Genomic DNA, 18,051 nt, shown 5'->3' with positions numbered 1-18,051 from the left:
AAGGGGGGCTTTCCTCCCAAAGCCGAGGACGAGCCACGAGGAACCTGCCACATGCCAACGGTGTGGACAGGCGTCCTTCTTGAGCTTTGCCACCAAAGCTGCATTCTTCCTTCCGTGCCGGAGAACTCCTGCGGGACATGTCACCCAGGCTCCCTGACTCTGCACCTTTTTAGAATTCAAAGATAAATGATTTTCAATGGATAGATACCGAGCCCAAAAGTATCCCACATACACATAGGGATTTACATATGGTGAGGCGAGCACATTAGATTGGCAGATGACAATGAATTAATCAAGAGTAGGATTAAAGCAACTGACGAGGTGTTTAGCTACAGGGAAAAGATGGAATTCCTGTGTGAGGTTCTTTACCCCAAGATTTATACAGTCAAATAATTTTTAAAATGTAAATGAGGCAGAAAAAAAATGTGAAAGTACCATAGCAAAATAGAATACACATTTTTACAGTGTTAGACTATGATATCGCCCCCACAGTCTTCACATACGTGCCTTTAAGTTCAGGCATGAGGGTTTGCACTGTAAAACGCTTTGTAATAGTCAGAGAATGAAAATTATCTAAATATTTTCCATTACAGCATGAAGTACTTAACTCACGATGTGTTCCTGAAATAAAACACTACGTCTGTGACAATAAATGAGCTAGATCTATGCCATGGGCAAGGGAATGACAGTATTTACCTTTAGTGGAGAAAGACTGGAAAACAATCCTGCAATAGCACAGACCATGGCTAGAAAACTGGAGAAGAAACAGGTGTCTAATGGGGAAGACAGACTTTTTTACTTTTTGTTTTGTATCTTTCTGTACCTTTTTCATTCATTACAGGTATACATTAATTCTTGTCATTAAAAACAACTTTAAGAAAGACTGATCTAGCTGGGGATTTAGCTCAGTGGCATAAGCACCTGCCTTGCAAGCAAGCGGTCGTGAGTTCGGTCCCTGGTACCGATAAAAAAAAAACGAAAAAGACAAAAAAAAAAAAATACTAATAAAAAGAAAGACTGATCTATTTGCTAAGAGCATACATTTTGATTTTTCTCTCCAAAAATAAGCTACTTGTGTGAGTCACTGTATTTTAATCAGCTTGAAGATAGTAATAATACATATACATACATATATATGTGCATACATATCTCAAGACATCATGTTGTACCTCGTACATATGTACTTTTTATTTGTTAATGAGACCTTAATAAAGCTAGGAGGGAGAATAATCTTAGCATAGATTTTCTTTGTTAAATTTGGGAACAAAAATATTTTTTAGTATTTAAGAGAACAGTTTTCAAATACCCCTGAAAACTTTAAAAATATGCTTAATTGATTTTTAAAGGCTTGCTAGTCAGGCATAGTGGTGCATGCCTGTAATCTCAGCTATTCAAGAGGCTGAGGAAGGAAGACCCTTTGTTCAAGGCCAGCCTGGGCAACTTAGCAAAGACCCCCGTCTCAAAAATTTTACAGTGGGGGAGAACTAGCAGTGTCTCCTGAGATCCACACCATGTTGGAGCTTAGGACTCTGGGAAGCCAAGCCAGCACCCCCCCCCCCGCCTCCCTGGTAAGCGTCAGTAGTGTGGCCCACTGCAGCTCTTCCAGGGGGAGAATTAGCAGTGTCTCCTGAGATCCACGCCATGCTGGAACTTAGGACTCTGGGAAGCCAAGCCAGCACCTCACCTCCCTGTAAGCGGAGGCAGGGTGGCAGACTGCAGCCCTTCCAGGGGGAGAATTAGCAGTGTCTCCTGAGATCCACGCCATGTTAGAACTTAGGACTCTGGGAAGCCAAGCCAGCACCTCCAAAAAAAAAAAAAAATCAATGTATATTATATGCAAGTTACAGTACACCAAAATGTAATCCACTATTCTGTGCAGTTTACATGAATTTATAAAATCATTTTCAGATTCTAAAAAATTTTACAGGGGTTGGGAGTGCAGCTCAGCGGATAGGATAAAGCAGCTACCTAGCATGAGCAAAGCCCTGGGCATCACACCCCAGCAAACACAGAGAATGACACCGCCAGAGGATATAGAACAGCAGTGCAAGGTGATATCCACATCATTTCCCGCCTGTAGATGAGAAGTCTCTGTCCCAGGAACCAGTAAACAATGTCATTTTTCTATAGTACAAGAGACAACTCAACACAAGCACAGATCCATGGCCTGGTATAGGTTACTCTTTCATTCTCAGGCAACATCTGAATGGGGCACAGGCGGCTTATAGTGCCAGTGATACCCTACTTCTTGATCCCAGTGTTTGCAGAGGTCTGTTCCTCTCCTTCAGGTCCACTGTACATGAAGTGTGACATGTGCACTTCGCTGTATATATGTATACTTCAGACTGGAAATGTTCAGCGTTTGTTATAAACTTGGTCAAATGAATGAGAAAAGTAAAGCCCTGCAAATTCAAGAGGAAATCAAAAGTCACTGCTCAGCCCACTGCTCAGCAGACCTCACTGCAAAGTACATCACAGAAAAGATACCAAGAAGCTATTTCAATTCCTTTCTCCCATAAAGTGAGCAGCTGTCCTCCACTACGTGGCTTCTACATTCCAGCCAGCCAGCCATGGACTGAAACTTCCAAACCATGAGCCAAAAGTAAAGCTCTGCTCCTGTAAGTTGCCCATATCAAGTATTTGTCCTAGAGATGAGGAAAGTGACTGCAACACCTGTTAAAGAACTGTCTACTAAGTTGGATGTGGTGGCACCTGCCTATAATTCCAGCTAACTGGGAGGCTGGGGCAGGAGGATAGCAAGTTTGAGTCCAGCCTGGGCAACAAAACAAGACCTTGTCTCAAAATAAATAATAAGACAGACTGGGGAGATAGCTTAGTGATAGAGCACTCCTGGGTTCGATTTTCAGTACCAAGCACACACACAAAAAATGACCTTGCTAGTAATAACAGCCTGTGAGATACGATACAGCAATAACACAACTCGTCATCTGGCATACAGGTCTTCTTTTAAAATACTGATTTGCCATGTTTATTAACGGTTCCTTACAAAATGAGTTCTTCAGGAATATCTTAAATGGCAGGATCCATGAATTCAGAAGAAAGCCTAATTGCTATAACCTCCACTGTTTCCCACTTGCCCCAGAGCACAGATGGCCTGTCCCTGGTCCTGCCCAGGCATGGACACTTCGCTCGGGAAAGACATGTTCTTTCATTACCTCCAGTATCAGAGTGGGGCTTTTCCAGCCCTTTGCAGACTTGACCTAAGGGGGAAATAGTCACAGGGACCCCAGAGTAACATTAACTATTTTATCGTGCAAGTGTGCACAAATGCCAAGAGTGCTCTTAAATGCCGCTCTAAGCCACAGAACACAGAAGAGTGCACTGATGAAATACGGATGAAGCTTCAAAGCTGAAAGCATGCAAATGAACACTGGTTTCCCAAAACGAGTGACACTGGCCAACGTCCAGCCCCCCTGGGCTCCCTGAGCCATGAGGTGCTTTAAGGCCCCCACTGCCACTCAGCTGGCACCAGCGCTGCCTTCAGGGCACAGTGAGAGATGGTGCTCACCCCTCACCACCACCACCTTTGTGCTTCCCAGCCACCGATCCCGTGGCTACCTGGATGGTCCTGTGGACAGTGGGTCAGACCATGTCCTGCTATGCACAGAAACTCCAGCAGCACCCCCTGAGCTCCAGGGAAATCCCCAAGCCCTGTGCAGCCTCAGGACACCACAGCAGGCTGCAAACCTGCCACCACCACCTCCTTCTATTCCCTCCTCACTGTGTTTACATGTACTACCCAGGTCCCTGCTCCACCTCACTGGAGTCCAAATGCTGTTGGTAAGGGGCTATCATACCCCCCAAGATAGCAGAAACACAAATGTCAGTGACCTCTGACCACCTGACCTGCACCTGCTTTCCAAGGGTATCACCTGTTATTCCAGTCCCCAGCTGCCAGGCTTCTTGGGCCCTGTGGCAGGAGACACCAAAAAGGAAGGATGCATTATTGGCAGCTGGAATGGCACCCACTGCACACAGACAGCCTTGGGGGCCTGGTCTCACTTGAGCCTCCAGCACGCAGAGATGCCGGTGCACCCCAGGTGCTGTCTCCCTGCGCGCACCCAGTCTACACCTCTTCTCACCTTGGCTGCCACAGGTCCACGGCCTCCCCAGCCACCCACTCTACCAGTGCCCACCCTGCAGCACCCGGGCACCTGGCTGAGCAGTGCAGTCTACTAACCTCCAGTGCTTGCCTGGCCTGCAGAGCACTGCATCCTGGACCAGAGCCCTCGTGGCCAGTCCCTTCCCTCTGGGCAGACCCCAAATATATCCAGATAAACAAAGATCTCTGGTCAGAGTCACAGCACTGCACCACCCAGCACTAACAAACCCTGGATGGCTTCTGCAACCTTGTGAAATACAGATGGGCTCTGCATTCAACTCCCAAAACCCAGAGGATCCTCCCAGGGGCAGTGTCTTTTGGGACGCTTATGCACTAGCAGGAAGCTGGCCTTCCTAGAAGCAGCTGGAGGGGCTGCACCTGAAAATCCAAGGCGGGATTAGACTTCCAGAACGTAAAATGGAGCTGAAGGCATGACAATCAGGCCTTAAGGGTCTCTGCTTCCGCTGCCTCCCTGGCAGCTTTGCTCTTTTTCTGAGACAGGGTCCTATTGTACAGTTCAGGCTGGCCTTTAAGTCAGTGTATGGCCAGGCTGGCCTCTGAAGTGCTGGGGTAACAGGTATGGGCCATGATGCCTGAAAAATAGCCTTTAGACTAAACCAGCAGATTTGCATCCCTGAGTTCTCAGAGCCACTCCGAAGTCATTGAAGCCAAGGAAGGTGACACAGGAACACTGATTCATAGCTGATTAGGCAGAAGCACAGGCAAACAACCTGCCACTTAGGAGTCAGGGTGGGACTCAGCCTCACTGTGTGGGGTCTGACACTGGCATTTGGGGTCAGAATCCACAGTGGCAGAGGCCTGTGGTGCCCCTGCTGGCTTGCTGAGGGGAGCCTGTTCACCTGGCACCACTGTGGTATTGGGAGCACAGTGCAAGCCCAGAACTTGAGGCAGATCCCTCTGGCCAGAACCAGGCCCTCGGCCCAGGGAACGGCTACATCCTCTGCAAAGCTGAGCCTGGCCAGGTCCTGCTGAGCACCCTGGGTTGGCACTGAACAGGTAAGCCATGAAAAGCAGGCCTGGACATTCTTCCTACAAGGGCTGGGCTCCCGACACCTCTTCCAAAGAAGATGCCCTGGTGACCCGTCATGAGACATGGACAGAGTAAGAAAACAAGTTAAAGGACCCTGGAAGACTGAGGCAGAAGGATCATAAATTCAAGGCCAGCCTAGGAAACCTTCGGAGTTAGAGAGACCCTGTCTCAAAATTTAAAACTTTTAAAAGACTGGGGTTGTAGCTCAGTGCGAAGGACCTGGGTACAATTTGCACTGCTACTAAATAAATGACTATATAAACAAATAAGTAAACAGGAAAATGAAGTGGGTGCTGGAGTTATGGCAAATGTACAACCACCCATAAATGAAGCAAAGACATCATTCCGTATCCCTCTCCTCTGCAGTAACCCAAGTCAGCACTCACTCGTCAGTCATTCCCCTAACTCATAATGAAACGCAAAATTTCATTAAGTGAACAAGGGTTGCCTCCATTCTGTTAGGATCTACAGGTCCCCTCCAAATTCTTACATTGAAATGCTTACCTCAAGGTGAAGGTGTTAGGAGGCTAGATTGGGGGGACTGAGTTGGGACAGTGGAGGCTGCAGTGGGGTCTTTACCCTTATCAAAGAGGCCCAGAGAGCTCCCCATCTCCCCGCCTCATGAGGGTACAGACAGGTGCACAGCCCACAGGGGCTCTCCCTGGACCCTGACGGATCGCAGGCTTCCCACCTCTGTCCATGAGAGCCAGGTGCTCATGGTGTACAAAAGGTCATTTTGTTCTACCAGCAAACATGCATGAAGATATTTTACAATGAAAAAATGATCTCTTCAGAAGTTTATTATAAAAAAGTTCAGAAAATATTGTAGCTCCTAAAACAGAAGACAGGTTTAGTAAGTTTGTACCGCCCAAGTCTTTTTGAGATGTTCCTTTGGAAAGTTTCCAGCTCACCTTGCCATTGTATAAATGCCTGGGCCAGCAATCTGTTCACACAAGAAACCAGAAACCTTGGTTCCTTCCCCTTTCTGGAGGAGAGCGAGGCTTACGCAATGCTCTGTACACACTTGCACACGAGCCTGAGGGCATGTGTGTGAGTCCCTTTCTCTTTCCCCCTGTCCCCTTTCCCTTCTCTTGCCCCCTGTTCTTCCTACCCCTGCCTCTCCTTCTGTTTCCAGGGTCAAGTCCTTCTCCCATCAAAGGCCGGGGATTCCTGGAGATTGGAGGCAAGAGATACCAAGATTCAGCATCTTTTTCTCCCAGAAAAACAAATGTGTTGATGCAAAGCTCCAGCGCTCTGTGGGATCTTGTTTAAAAAAGAGAAAACAGCAGGGAGATGGCTCCCTTGTCTGCCAGGCTGCAGGCGCTTTCTGGTCTTTGACAACTCAACTCTCAATGGCACCTCGGGGGACTGAGACAGCAGAGGCCTTCTGCTGAGTTAGGGCAGAGCAAAGAGCTGTCACATTCGCCCCTCCAGAGAGGAAGGCAGACTCGGGGACTTCCCGGCCACTCACAATGAACCGTTTGTCTCTTCTCCATGTTCCAGCTAACAAGAGTCGGGCAACGGGAAGGCCCTCCCTAGTCCCCATACTTGTTCCTCTTGGTGTCTTGGCAGCAGCCTCAAGGCCAGAGCTTCAGAAGCAAAGTCAGCCCTGGGGGAGAGGCGGCCGCTTCTGCTCCACCCCGTTCTCTTACAGGCACCAGACAGCTCACCCTGCTGCCTTTCCCGGGGCTCTGAGCCGGCTGCACACACGGAGAACCCCTCTTGCAGAGTTTGGGCATCCAAGATCCACAGTTTACTGAGCATTATCGTGACACTCAAAAAGTTTCAGACTTTTGAGTACTTAGGATTTAGATTTTTCAATTAATGCTCCATCAGAAACAATGATTCAAGTACTCCAAAATTTGAAAAACCATGACATTGGAAAGACTGCTGGCCCCAAGCCTGTCAAGTCAGGGATGTCCAATCCATAACTTCCACTGTCCACACTTCTGCTAAAGCACAGGCTCCCGAGAGCATGGCCCTTTCTGCTTTGTTCAGACGGCCACTGCTTAGTCCATACTGAAGCTAAGAAATAAGATTTTCTAAACAAATGCCACAGAGGTGAGTGAGACATTTTTGATATCACACAGGATCGTATAAAACCATCAAGTCTTTCAGCCCCAGCTGCATTGTATTTTCACCCTAGTGCTTAACCAGAAAGGCACCACAGGATGCCAGGGGCAGATGTGAACGTTGGGTCCTACACATAGCCTGTGCTGCTCAGGAACTCAAGTGCCCTGTGGCCTGAAGGACAGGAAGGGTTTTAGGTGACACGTGGCCAGAGGCCTGACAACCAAATGCAGGACATGGTCTCTGCCCTGGTCCTGGATGTTTTTAAACAGTTGTACAAGTCATTCGCAGACAGCTGGAAGCATCAGGATACAGGCTATATCTCACAGCCACCAGCGCTGTGTTCACACTGGGCTAAGAGCATGGACCTGTGGTCATGGAGGAGCAGAAAGACACATTCTGGGGTATCCAGGGGCGAAGTGTGTCTGCAGCCTACTTTCATATAAATGGCTCAGAACAAAAGAGACACACACATACATATCTATCTCCACCTCGAAGCTGCAACACCAGGCTTTCTGTCCCAGCAACAGACAGCAACCAGTACAACTATCACTGCTGTGCAACCCACACCATGAACAGCACTGAGGAAGAACAGGAGCCATGCCCACACAGCTCACCCCTAGCCATCCCTGTGCCTGCCCAGGTAGAACCACAGCATCCTGTCACCTGGGGTCACCCATGGCTCTGAACATAACAGAGGCACTGAATCGGCAGTGAATGCCAGAGAAATGTGTTCCTAGTCCATTTTCAAACAGACATATACCCTGAAGCCGAAACAATGGAGCGTCATGTGCACAAAGCATGCAAGCACCAAATTCATCTAACCTGTGGGACCCTTCCATTCTGAAGTCATTTTCCAATAAGGGAGCTCAGTCTTTGTACCTCCTAGCACCTTAGAAGGTAAAATTTACTCTTCCAATGACTGTGGTCTTGGACCAGACCTAAGGTACACAACACCCTTCCTGAAGGGCAAAATTGGGGCGGGGCAAAGGTGAGGGCCCATGCCTGAGAGCTGAAGCCGAGGTGATATGAGTGAATATTTGGGTCCCTCCAGTTCATGTATTGAAGCCTAATCCAGCGTAAGAAATACTAGAGGATGGCGCCTTTGGGATATGATTAGGTCACAAAGGTTGAGTCCTAATGAATGGAAATAGTGGCCTTATAAGAAGAGAAAGAGCCAGGCACAGTAGGACATGATTATAATCCTATCTACCTGGCAGGCTAAGGCAGGAGGGCCACAAGTTGAAAGCCAGCTTGGGCAACTTAGCAAGACCCAGATGCAAAAGAAAAAATTAGAAAGACAGGGCTGTGGCTCTGCACTCCTGGTTCAAGCCAGTGGGCACCCTCACTGCACCAGATATGTCAATACCTGGGTCTTGGACTCCCTGACCTCCAGAACCGTACGAAGCCAACATCTGTGCTGGAATTCCTGCTGCAGCAGTCAAACTGAGACTCAGGATGAGGGCAGAGACCACAAGCAGCTTAAAAATGATGCACAACAATTCTGTTAGACACAGAGACAGCCAAGCTCTACGGCTGAGGAGGGGCCAGCCATGGCCAATGCAAGTCAAAGAGGAAAAGAGACTAGCAAGGATGACCCTCATCACGTCCACTCTTCTCCTACAACACTGAAGCTGCCCAACGCACTGCAGTCGGGAGATGCTCTCCACAAAGTTCAAATCAGGACGGGAACAAGGCATGGCCAGGAAGGCAGCCACTGGACCCCTCACCAGGCTCTTGGCTCAGATAGCACATATGATGCAGTGAGCTGGGTGCAGTTTGCCCCGAAGGGTCCAAATGCTGGAAACTTAGCTCTCAGAGTGGAGGTTTGGAGGAAGTTTGTCTACAAGAGCAGGCTGTCGCTCACAGAGGTCTCCTCTGCGCTTGCCTCGTGGCCTGAGGACAGTTCCCTTTCAGGTTGGGATGCCAAGTAGGCACTGGAGGCCTGTTCTCTGGACCCTCCAGCCCCCATGATCTTGACCCAAACAACATCTTTACCTCCTAAGGTATCCAGCCTCAGCTATTTTGTTACAGCACCAGAAAACAGCCTAATAAGCTCACAAGGCCCAAGCCACTCTATTATGTTTTTGGCACTGCAACAGCTCCAACAAATGCACAAGTTCTAACCGGGTGCTCTCACACACAGAGCACTCTCTACCTCTCTGGGCAGTGGGGTGGCACAGCTCTTGCTGCTTAGCTTTCTGGTGAGTAGAAAGCTGTTCCACCCTTGGGTTCCAGTCCCTTGGGTCACAGAGCCCTTCGACACTCAGGCCCTGTGCAAATCTGAAAGCACCAAGGCCTCAATGTCTCAGCAATCCAGAGTGCATGATTATTTTGTTAGGAGCCACTGTGTAGATTCTAACAAAGGCCATGAATGTTCTGCGGGCTTCCAAGCAGAAGCAGGGAAGTCCTCGCTGCCCTTCACCACTCACTCAGCCAAGGAGGAAATGGGAGGGATCTCTAAATTGTTGTCAAGACAACCAAAGCACAAAGATAAATCTTTGGGATTCCATCGGAAGGAGCTTTTAAGAGCATGTCCTCACACACCCTGAGGAAATCATAAAGATACCCCCCTCCTCTCCTCCCCTCTTCTCCTTCTTTCTTTTCCCGTTCATGCTTTGGCCATGTGGCAATGTGTGTTAAAAATACATACTGGGAAGCTTTCCACCCTTGGGGTTGAAACAGCTGCTGTGTCAATATTGTTTTTCTTGTTTTATTTTAAACAGATTTTGCTGTTTTTATGAACATTGTTTTTAAGTTACATGTTTCATAATATGAGTTCAAATTCCAGAGCTGGATGACTGGCACTTTACTGGTAAGGAGACCCATCGAGCCTTGGATGCCTACCAACCCCCACCCAGATTTCTTCCCTGGGCAAACATGCCCACCCCAGGAAGGTAAGTTACAATCAGCCCAGTTTATGCTAGAACAGGGCACTCAAGAAAACCCATGGGACAGTCTCCAGTAGACTTCGTCACATGAGAAAGTCCACACATGAAAAAACACAAGCCAAGAACTTACAGCAGGTAACAGAAGAAAGCTTGATGCCCTTGAGTCCTTGGTTTTCCCAGAGCTTTGGAGGTTGGAAGAGAACTTTCCAGGGCCACTGTCAATGCAGGAAGAAGGGAGGCTAGACAGGCCAAGAGGACAGAGGAGTCACAGGACCCTGCAAGGCACAGTGCAGTAGGAAAGACCTGAGCCTACCACTGTCCCTGCAAGGATGTCAATCAGGGGGCACAGCCTCTTCCTAGGAGGGGCCTGGATGAAAGCTCACTGTCCATGCCTAAGGCAGCTGTACCTGCATCCCCACAAGATGTAGCCAGCCCTATGCTCCAAGCAACCACTGAGCAAGTGACCAGGCACAAAAACACTGGCTCCCGGCTTGCCAGTGGACAGCCAGACCTCATTCATGAGGTCCCCATTCTCTGCCATCTTCTGGGCATTTTGGGGCATGCCTGCCAGGGCCTGGATCCTGCTGACACCACGGGAGGTGCAGCATGGCCAAAACACGGACTCTGAGCAACAGGCACCCAAAGACACACACACACACACACACACACACACACACACACACACACACACACTCGCATGCACGCACTCACGCACGCACACACCTCCTAATGAACTTTGGGACTTGGACTCAACCGACCCACGGGTCTCTCAATCAGGGCAGCTAAAAGTGCACTGGCCACCAACAAATGTCACCTCACCCAGGTACCCTCCTATTCAGATGAGCAGCCAGAACCCTGCCTGTCACACACAGCTGGGGACGTCACAGCAGTGCCTTATGGGAGAGCTAAGGTCATCTCTCCTGGCAAATGAGAGGCCCTCTGAGCTCAGCAGAACCAAAGTGCACAGCTGCCTCCAGGTACACCTGTGGGAGGCCACCAGTGCCGTGTGGTCTGTGTTCCAAAGACTCGAAGCCCTGAAATCTCTTCTTGCTCTCCTTGGCGCAGGTCCTTCCCCCTCTGCACCTGAAATTCCTACCAACTGAAGTGGCACAAAGAAGGAAGAGCCCCAGATGAGGCCCCAGCTCCAGGAAGTCCCTGTGAGAGCGCATCTCATGGTTGGAAAGGAAGAGAAAAAGAAGTAAAGAGCTTCCCTCCAGCTTCTGCATCAGTCAGGTTTGCTAATTCTCACCCTAGTATCATAGGTGAACAGGAAATGCTGTCACATATCTTAAGAGATCATCTGGCATAGTTCTGTGGCATCCCATGGAAGGGGTTATTATGTCCATTTTACAGATGAGACGACTGTGCTCCTCACCCAAAGCTGCACGTCTTGTTCTTGGGAAAGAGAGCCTGGGCACCTGTGTGCCGCACATAGGTGCTCTTGCCACCTCACCATTGTCCTTGCAGAAGGATATAAAGATGTCCCCAGAAATACTGAAGCAGAACCTTTAAGAGTTGTGTGTTGGGGCAGGTTTCTCTGCCACGTAGGCAGATCATAGTGAGAAAGTGTCAGAAACAAAGAAAAATATTTCCAACATCCTCTCTCCCAAGGCCCACGGTGAGCCAGTGTCAAAGCTGCCCCTCAAGGCCTTGGCCAAGACATTGCGTTAGAGTCTCTGAAGGCCTTTCCGAGGGCGACATGGCTCCTCCATCAGCATGGGGAGTCCTGGAGTTGGGGTCTGGACAGCACAACAGAGCCTGGCCAACGTAAAATTCACTCCCACAACAGCAGGACAAACCCCTGGCCTGGGCTAGCTGCAGGGGAGGTGCCCACAGGGAGGCAGAAGGACGCCTCTGCCAGAGCCCCAGAGCCCTGGGCCACTCGGGACATGAAGTTAGGGCAGGCAAACGCTTTGGCCTGGGACCTAGCAGGGGACAGCTGCAAGAACACCTTTCTGCAGAAGGAACCGGCAGAGTGGGAGGCGAAGTGGACACGTTTTGCCTGTTGGGAGCCAGTCCTGGCCTCTAGGCATCTTCTCCACATGCTGCCCTGGACAGGCCCTTTTCGTGGACGCTCTGCTGCTGCTTTGTTTAGGAAACGGGCTTTTGAAGAGTCATATCGCCAGCTACAGGGCAGCTCGCCAGGCCTCCGCGCCGGCCCGCTCTCCTGGAAGCCGTGGTTCTGGAATCTGACCCTCCTTCCCAATCAAAGAGACCAAAGTTCCAGAAGTCCCAGGGCCCGGGTGAGGGCCAGGTCTGGCCGCGCACGGAGAGTCGCTGGGATGACCCTGCTGGCAGGCTGGGTGAGGTGGGGTCCCCAGCGCAGCTTCGCGCTCGTCCTGCCCGCCGCGCACTGCAGCCTCCCCGCCCCGCTCGCGTTATTTTCCTTAAGTGAATAAAACCAATTGTCCGGAGAACCGGAGGACGAAAGCAAGCTGGCGCCGGCCGAGCAGCCGGCACATTCCGCCGGAAGGAAATCATCAGCGGCGGAGGAGAAAGCCCAGGGGCCGGAGCTGGCGCGGCCCGGACCTGTTGCCCCTCCCCGCGGGGTCCCAGGGGAGACGGTCCGGCGAGCTCGGACCGCCCGAGGGCGCCGGGCGCGGAGGGCCAGGGGGCGCGCGGACCCGGTGCACAGGACTCTGGGGCGCACGAACCGGGGGCCGCAGGGCCTGGGGGTGCACACGGCTAGGGCGACGCCTGGGCTTGGGGGCCGCCGGGACCGGGGTGCGGACAAGAGCGCGCGGGGCCACTCACCCCGAGCAGGCACACTTTGAGCTCGCGTATCGCCATCCTGCGCTGGCCCGGGGCTCCGCAGCACCCCGGCGCCCTCCTTGTCTGGCCGCAGTCGCCGCGGGCGGAACCGAGCTATTTCTGGGCCCGCGCGGTCACGTGGCGTGGGCTCCACCCGGCGCCTTGTGGGCCGCGGCCTGGGACTTGAGCGCCCAGGGGTAGCGGACTAGGCTGGAAGTGATAAATAGGGGAAGATATAACTCCCAACCCGCTGGGTGCCAGCTACACGAAGCTGTGTCCCCCAAACCTGAAGAATGAATTCCAAGGAGCAAAGGAGGGTAAGCGCAGGAAAAATTCACTGAGAGACGGGAGGGGACCCAAGTGGGTTGCCACTGAGGCCACTTCTCTAAGAATATTTTATAGAGCAAAATCACAAGCTGAGTACAGCCTGGGTCAAAGTATAACCAACCAGTAAGATTACAAGTATGGTGCTTAGCTAATATTGATCCAGTAAGGAAACAGGTCACTTGGCAAGGGTGATGGAGAGGCATTCTGGGGAAGAAATGGGTCCAAGCTTCTGGTCACCCACCTGGGTGACTGATGTCTATCTGGACTTCACTAGACCAGATGATACCAATTATAACAGAATTCGAGTTACTGCTTAGCCCTCCGGGAGGCCATTAGCCTGGCCTGGTCCTCCCATCTCTATCTGGAGGCTTGGCCTTTGACAGATGTTGTGCTATGTCCCTTGTGCTGTATTCTCATCCTCTGCACGGTCCCTCGAGGGTCTAGACCTGTCTGACTGCAGGGGACATTTCTACCTAACTTAACTATCTGTAATGCAAGGATCTGGAGCTGGGGATGTCCCACACGGAGTAAGGACCTGGATCCCGCTACCTGGCTGGCAAGGGTCCTCTGTGCCCCATCCATGGGCACAAAATCCAGAGAGCTCCAAGGCCTGGGTCTCTCCCTGTCCTGGGCCTCCCCTCTCAGCTGGTTTCACAGCAGAGGTCTACTTCCCCCTCCAGAGTTCCCCCTTGGGTCTACACAGGGGAACATCTCCTGGAGAGGAAGTCCCAGTGCTGAGGGCAGAAAAGTCCCGAGAATTCTGCAGCCCTGCGGATCCACAGGAGGCCCTTATACCTCTGGGTGGAAGGAGAGCTTCACCAACCCAACAGTACGCGGCCTTGGGAACTGTGGTCCTGTGGCATCCAAGGCAGAAGCCTGCCCTTTTGTCTTCTCCATGTATGCCTGGAGCATCTCCTCCCCCAGGTCACGGTAGTGGTCACTGCTACAGAAATGTCAGCCTTTGCACAAAATCTGAATAATTCATTGGCATTTCAGGTTCAATTTTGTTGTTGTTTGGTTAGGGTTTTTTTTTCTTTTTGTCTTTTTCGTTTTTATCAGTACCAGGGATCGAACTCACGGCCGACCGCACACTTGCAAAGAAGGCACTTATGCCACCGAGCTATATCCCCAGCCTCAAATAATTTTGTTTAGTTTTGTTTTGTTTTTTCTCAAACTGTTTTAAACAGTTTTAACCAACTCCATTCCCCATCCCAAACCCAGTTTCTCTCTTGACTCCCCACCCAGGTGGTCTCTCCCCTCTCCTGGACCAGCTGCCCCAACTACTGGCTTGGCTCCTGGGAAATAAAGGAGCACACATCACGATCCTCCAGAGAGGACCTCAGCCTTGGAGTGGAAACAAACAAGCTCCAGGAGTTGAGGTGTAGCTCAGGCTCTCTAGAGCCCTGGCCTAGTGGGCAAAAGTCCTGGGTCCACCTCCAGCCAGGAGGAGTGGGGCGTGCATACCCCCACACTGGAGACAGGCAGATGGCAGATGCAGTTCTGGAGCAGCAGCAGCCCTCCTGGGGCCAGGTGCAGTCTTGTGAAGGGTTGCCATCTGCACTAAGTTGTTCAAAAAGTAGCCACAGACACGTTACAGGCCCAGCTTATCAGTGCCCGTCCTGGACTCGGGCACAGAGGACTCTGTGTGCCAGCTGCGCACAGATCCCAGGAGCAAAGCACACTGCTACACAGTTGCAGACACCTCAGCCCCCGCCTTCCAGGCCTTGCCAGCACCTGGGAGTTACTCTGCCAAACAGTATGACTTCAGTCTCTGTACTGACGCCTGTCACTCCTCCCTGCCAATCACACCAGCCTAACTGCCCCTCCCCCCACTCCCAGCCCCATTAAGTCACCTCATTCGTGTCTCATTACGATCAAGCCATGCTGGTGGTCCCATGCCCTCTCCTCATCCAGGCTACCCGTGAGACTTCAGGGTGGCCTCATGAAAACCAAGTCCTCTCCACCAACCCAAGGCCTCACATAAAGCTCTATCCCAGATGAGAAGGTGAAGGTTACGTGACCTACTTCAACAGTGACAAGGCCTAGGGGTGGGGGTGGGGCTCTCAACTCTAAAAGACCTCCTGTGACACTGTCCCTGCTGTGCTCAGAGCCATGGTATTAGTCAGGTGTGATGGCAGAGTGTAAGAGGCTGATGAAAGTCCCAACTTCATGTCATATGCTATCATCAGCTCTGGGGAGGACCTCATGGTGAACATGGGAGGACGAGATTGCTACACAGGAAGTGGGGTGGGGGTACAGGAAGTGGTGCAGGGATAAAGGAAGTGGGGTGGGGTACAGGAAGTGGGGCAGGGGAGGGCTTCCGCCCGTAACCACCCACTTCTGCTCCCAAGAGAGCTCATGGTCCCAGCACTAACTTAGTCCCTTGGAAGTCAGCTCTCTTCCAACTTGAGGACCTCCCATGAAGCCACATCTCTTAGAGTTCCTAATCACCAACTAAGGGTCAAGTGGCCTAAAAGAGCAGGCTTTGGGGACACACTGGAAACATATCTGGCTCCTATGGAATGTTCTGCGATTAGGAAGAAGTGCTGATGTAACCTAATCTAGGTCACAAATTCAATGGTACGTAACTTAACAAGATGTCAAAAAATGTGCAAGTCGTGTTGAGGACTTTGCAAGATGAAAGGCTGTGGCACTTATTCAGATTTCCCCTTTTCTGTTGTGTCAACATCTCCCAGGGCTCATATCAGGGACAAGATGCACCCCAACTCCTAGGCACCCCTGCCACACCCTCCCCGGCTCGACCTCTGCACCGCCCCTCTGGAGATGCCCTGGGTCCTAGAAGGCCACACTCAACTCCCTCCTCTCTCGGGGAGTCTGTGCCTGTGCTGCTGTGCACCACACTTATGGCTCATTTCATCGGATCTCCACATAAATAAGCAATTGAACCCCCTTCACAGCAAGTCAGAGGCTGAACAGACAGTGCAGCCGTCTGTCTCTGTGAAAGTTAGCCAAGAACCCTCTCTGAACTATCAAACTATCAAGGCATATGACTAGATAAGGTGCTTTTAGTGACTAGAGATGAATCTTCTTGTCTGCATGCAGCCTCCTTGGACATTTTCCAAGCAGGATCCTCCACCACCTTCTATTGCTAGTGTTGTAGAGCTCAGGTACAGGACCGCAGATGATCTTCACAGTGGATAACAGTGTCGCTTGGCACCCGGGACAGCCACATCATGGTGCTGTGCAGTCTGGAGCACTTCCTGACCTTGGAGAGACCGGTTCTCGAGGTTTAGTGTGGGGATTTCTTCCAAGAGAAAAGAGCAAGTCACAAACAAGTATGTCGTGAAACCTACTGGGAAAATGATCCTGTTCTTTTTTTGTTTTTTGACTAGTCAAGTGCAGTAGTGAGAAGGGGGAAAGAGTAGAACAAGGAGTTCAATCTGTACTGACTGTGAACAATCAATTGAGATACCTCACTACCTTCGGACCAGCCAATGATCCTGTTTTCTAAAAAGTGACAAAGATAACAGTCATAAAACTGATCCTGGGGTCGGGGGTTTAGCACAGCAGCATAAGCACCTTCTTGGCAAGCACAAGTTCACGAGTTCGATCCCAGGTACAAAAGAAAAAACAAAAACTGATCCTGGTTTTTTTGATTCAAGAAATTCTTTTTTTGGACCCTACCAATGACAAAAGCGTATTTAATGGTACACAGTGCCATCTGTTTTGTAGGTACTAAGTGAAAGATGCCCTCTGTGCAGAGCACTGGGGAAGTCTGGAGTGAGCCATGGGGATTTGCTCCTCCTCCCCGAGCCAAGACTCGGTCCCTGGGACCAGTGCATTCTTTGGTATCAAACAAAAAACCTGATATCACTTTTTCACAGCCAATGCTTCTTGTATCTTTGAGAATCTCTGTTTGTCATTGTCTCTCCCTGGTCCAGCAAGTAGCAGACACCCACTATGTGTGATTGGGACATCGAGTGCCACTGGCTGGTGGGGCTGGTGAGGAAGGATAACCATGAAACGCAGTGGAACATCTGAGGCTTATATCACCATGAAAATGAGCATAAAACCTTCACTTCAATCCAAAAGCCAGCCACCCCAAGAGCAAGGGGATCCCAATAACCAAGACAGTGAGAGTGCGTTGGGGCAGTGAAAGACCGTGAGTGTGACAGCACGTATGTGTGCATGTGTGTGAATAAGAGTTGCACATCTGAATTGTGAGGCCTGGATGTCTGTTAAATGTGCATTATGAAATGAAATAATTTATATGTAAGAATGTGTGCTAGTGTGGGCTTGTGTAAAAGTGAAGGCGTGAGTGTGCATAAGTGTGTGAGAGCTCTATGAGTATGTGCCTATGTGTATAAAAGCTGTATGTGTGAAAGTGTATGTGAGACTGTGTAGTGAGTTCAAAACTAACTCGGACTACATGGTGAGACCCTGGCTCAAAAAAACATAACAAAAAAAAAAAAACAAAAAAGTACTGTACTGTGCCATGGAGTACTGAAGTACTGTTATAGTCAGTGTTGTGCAGAGAACAATCAGAATCAGGACACAGAATTTATAATATTTTTTATGATGGTCACCCAGAGTATAACACAAGAAAGTGCAGGAAAACTGTCCACAACATTAAAGACCCGGAGTATTCAGCCAAGGGCCCGGATCCCACAGCAATGTCCTGCATGAATCCAGATGAAAAACTAGAGCCTGTGACAGTGCCTTCCATGTATCCAACTGGAGGTCTAGAGCCAACAAGAAGGACTCAGACCTGTTTTACGGATCCCCTTGGGAAGGCCCGAAGGCCAGCGGTGGAAGCCAGAAAGTCTGTGCTAGCAGGGTGAAGGAGCTGTGCTGGTAGGTTGAGGGTCCTATGCTGG

The 18,051-nt window shown here is 50.4% G+C and overlaps 1 protein-coding gene across 2 annotated transcripts in view; it reads right to left on the bottom strand.

Annotated features, from left to right (window-relative positions):
• Rab31 (RAB31, member RAS oncogene family) overlaps nucleotides 1-13,043 on the bottom strand; it is a 103,300-nt gene extending 90,257 nt beyond the window's left edge. Inside the window, exon 1 of one of the 2 annotated variants that reach the window (XM_003464432.5) lies at nucleotides 12,890-13,043. In XM_003464432.5, coding sequence (XP_003464480.2) covers nucleotides 12,890-12,925 — 36 coding nt within the window. In that variant the 5' untranslated portion in view covers nucleotides 12,926-13,043. Of the gene's footprint in view, nucleotides 1-1,684; nucleotides 1,781-12,889 lie in introns of those variants that run through there. The other variant, XM_063231982.1, reaches the window with a different exon arrangement.
• Nucleotides 13,044-18,051: the final 5,008 nt, after the last annotated feature.

Source organism: Cavia porcellus, unplaced genomic scaffold, assembly GCF_034190915.1.
Source record: "Cavia porcellus strain 051 isolate PalLab524CR breed Dunkin Hartley unplaced genomic scaffold, mCavPor4.1 scaffold_20, whole genome shotgun sequence".
NCBI lineage: Eukaryota > Metazoa > Chordata > Mammalia > Rodentia > Caviidae > Cavia > Cavia porcellus.
The sequence above is the reverse complement of the archived record's forward strand: the minus strand, read 5'-3'. Positions and strand labels throughout refer to the sequence as shown.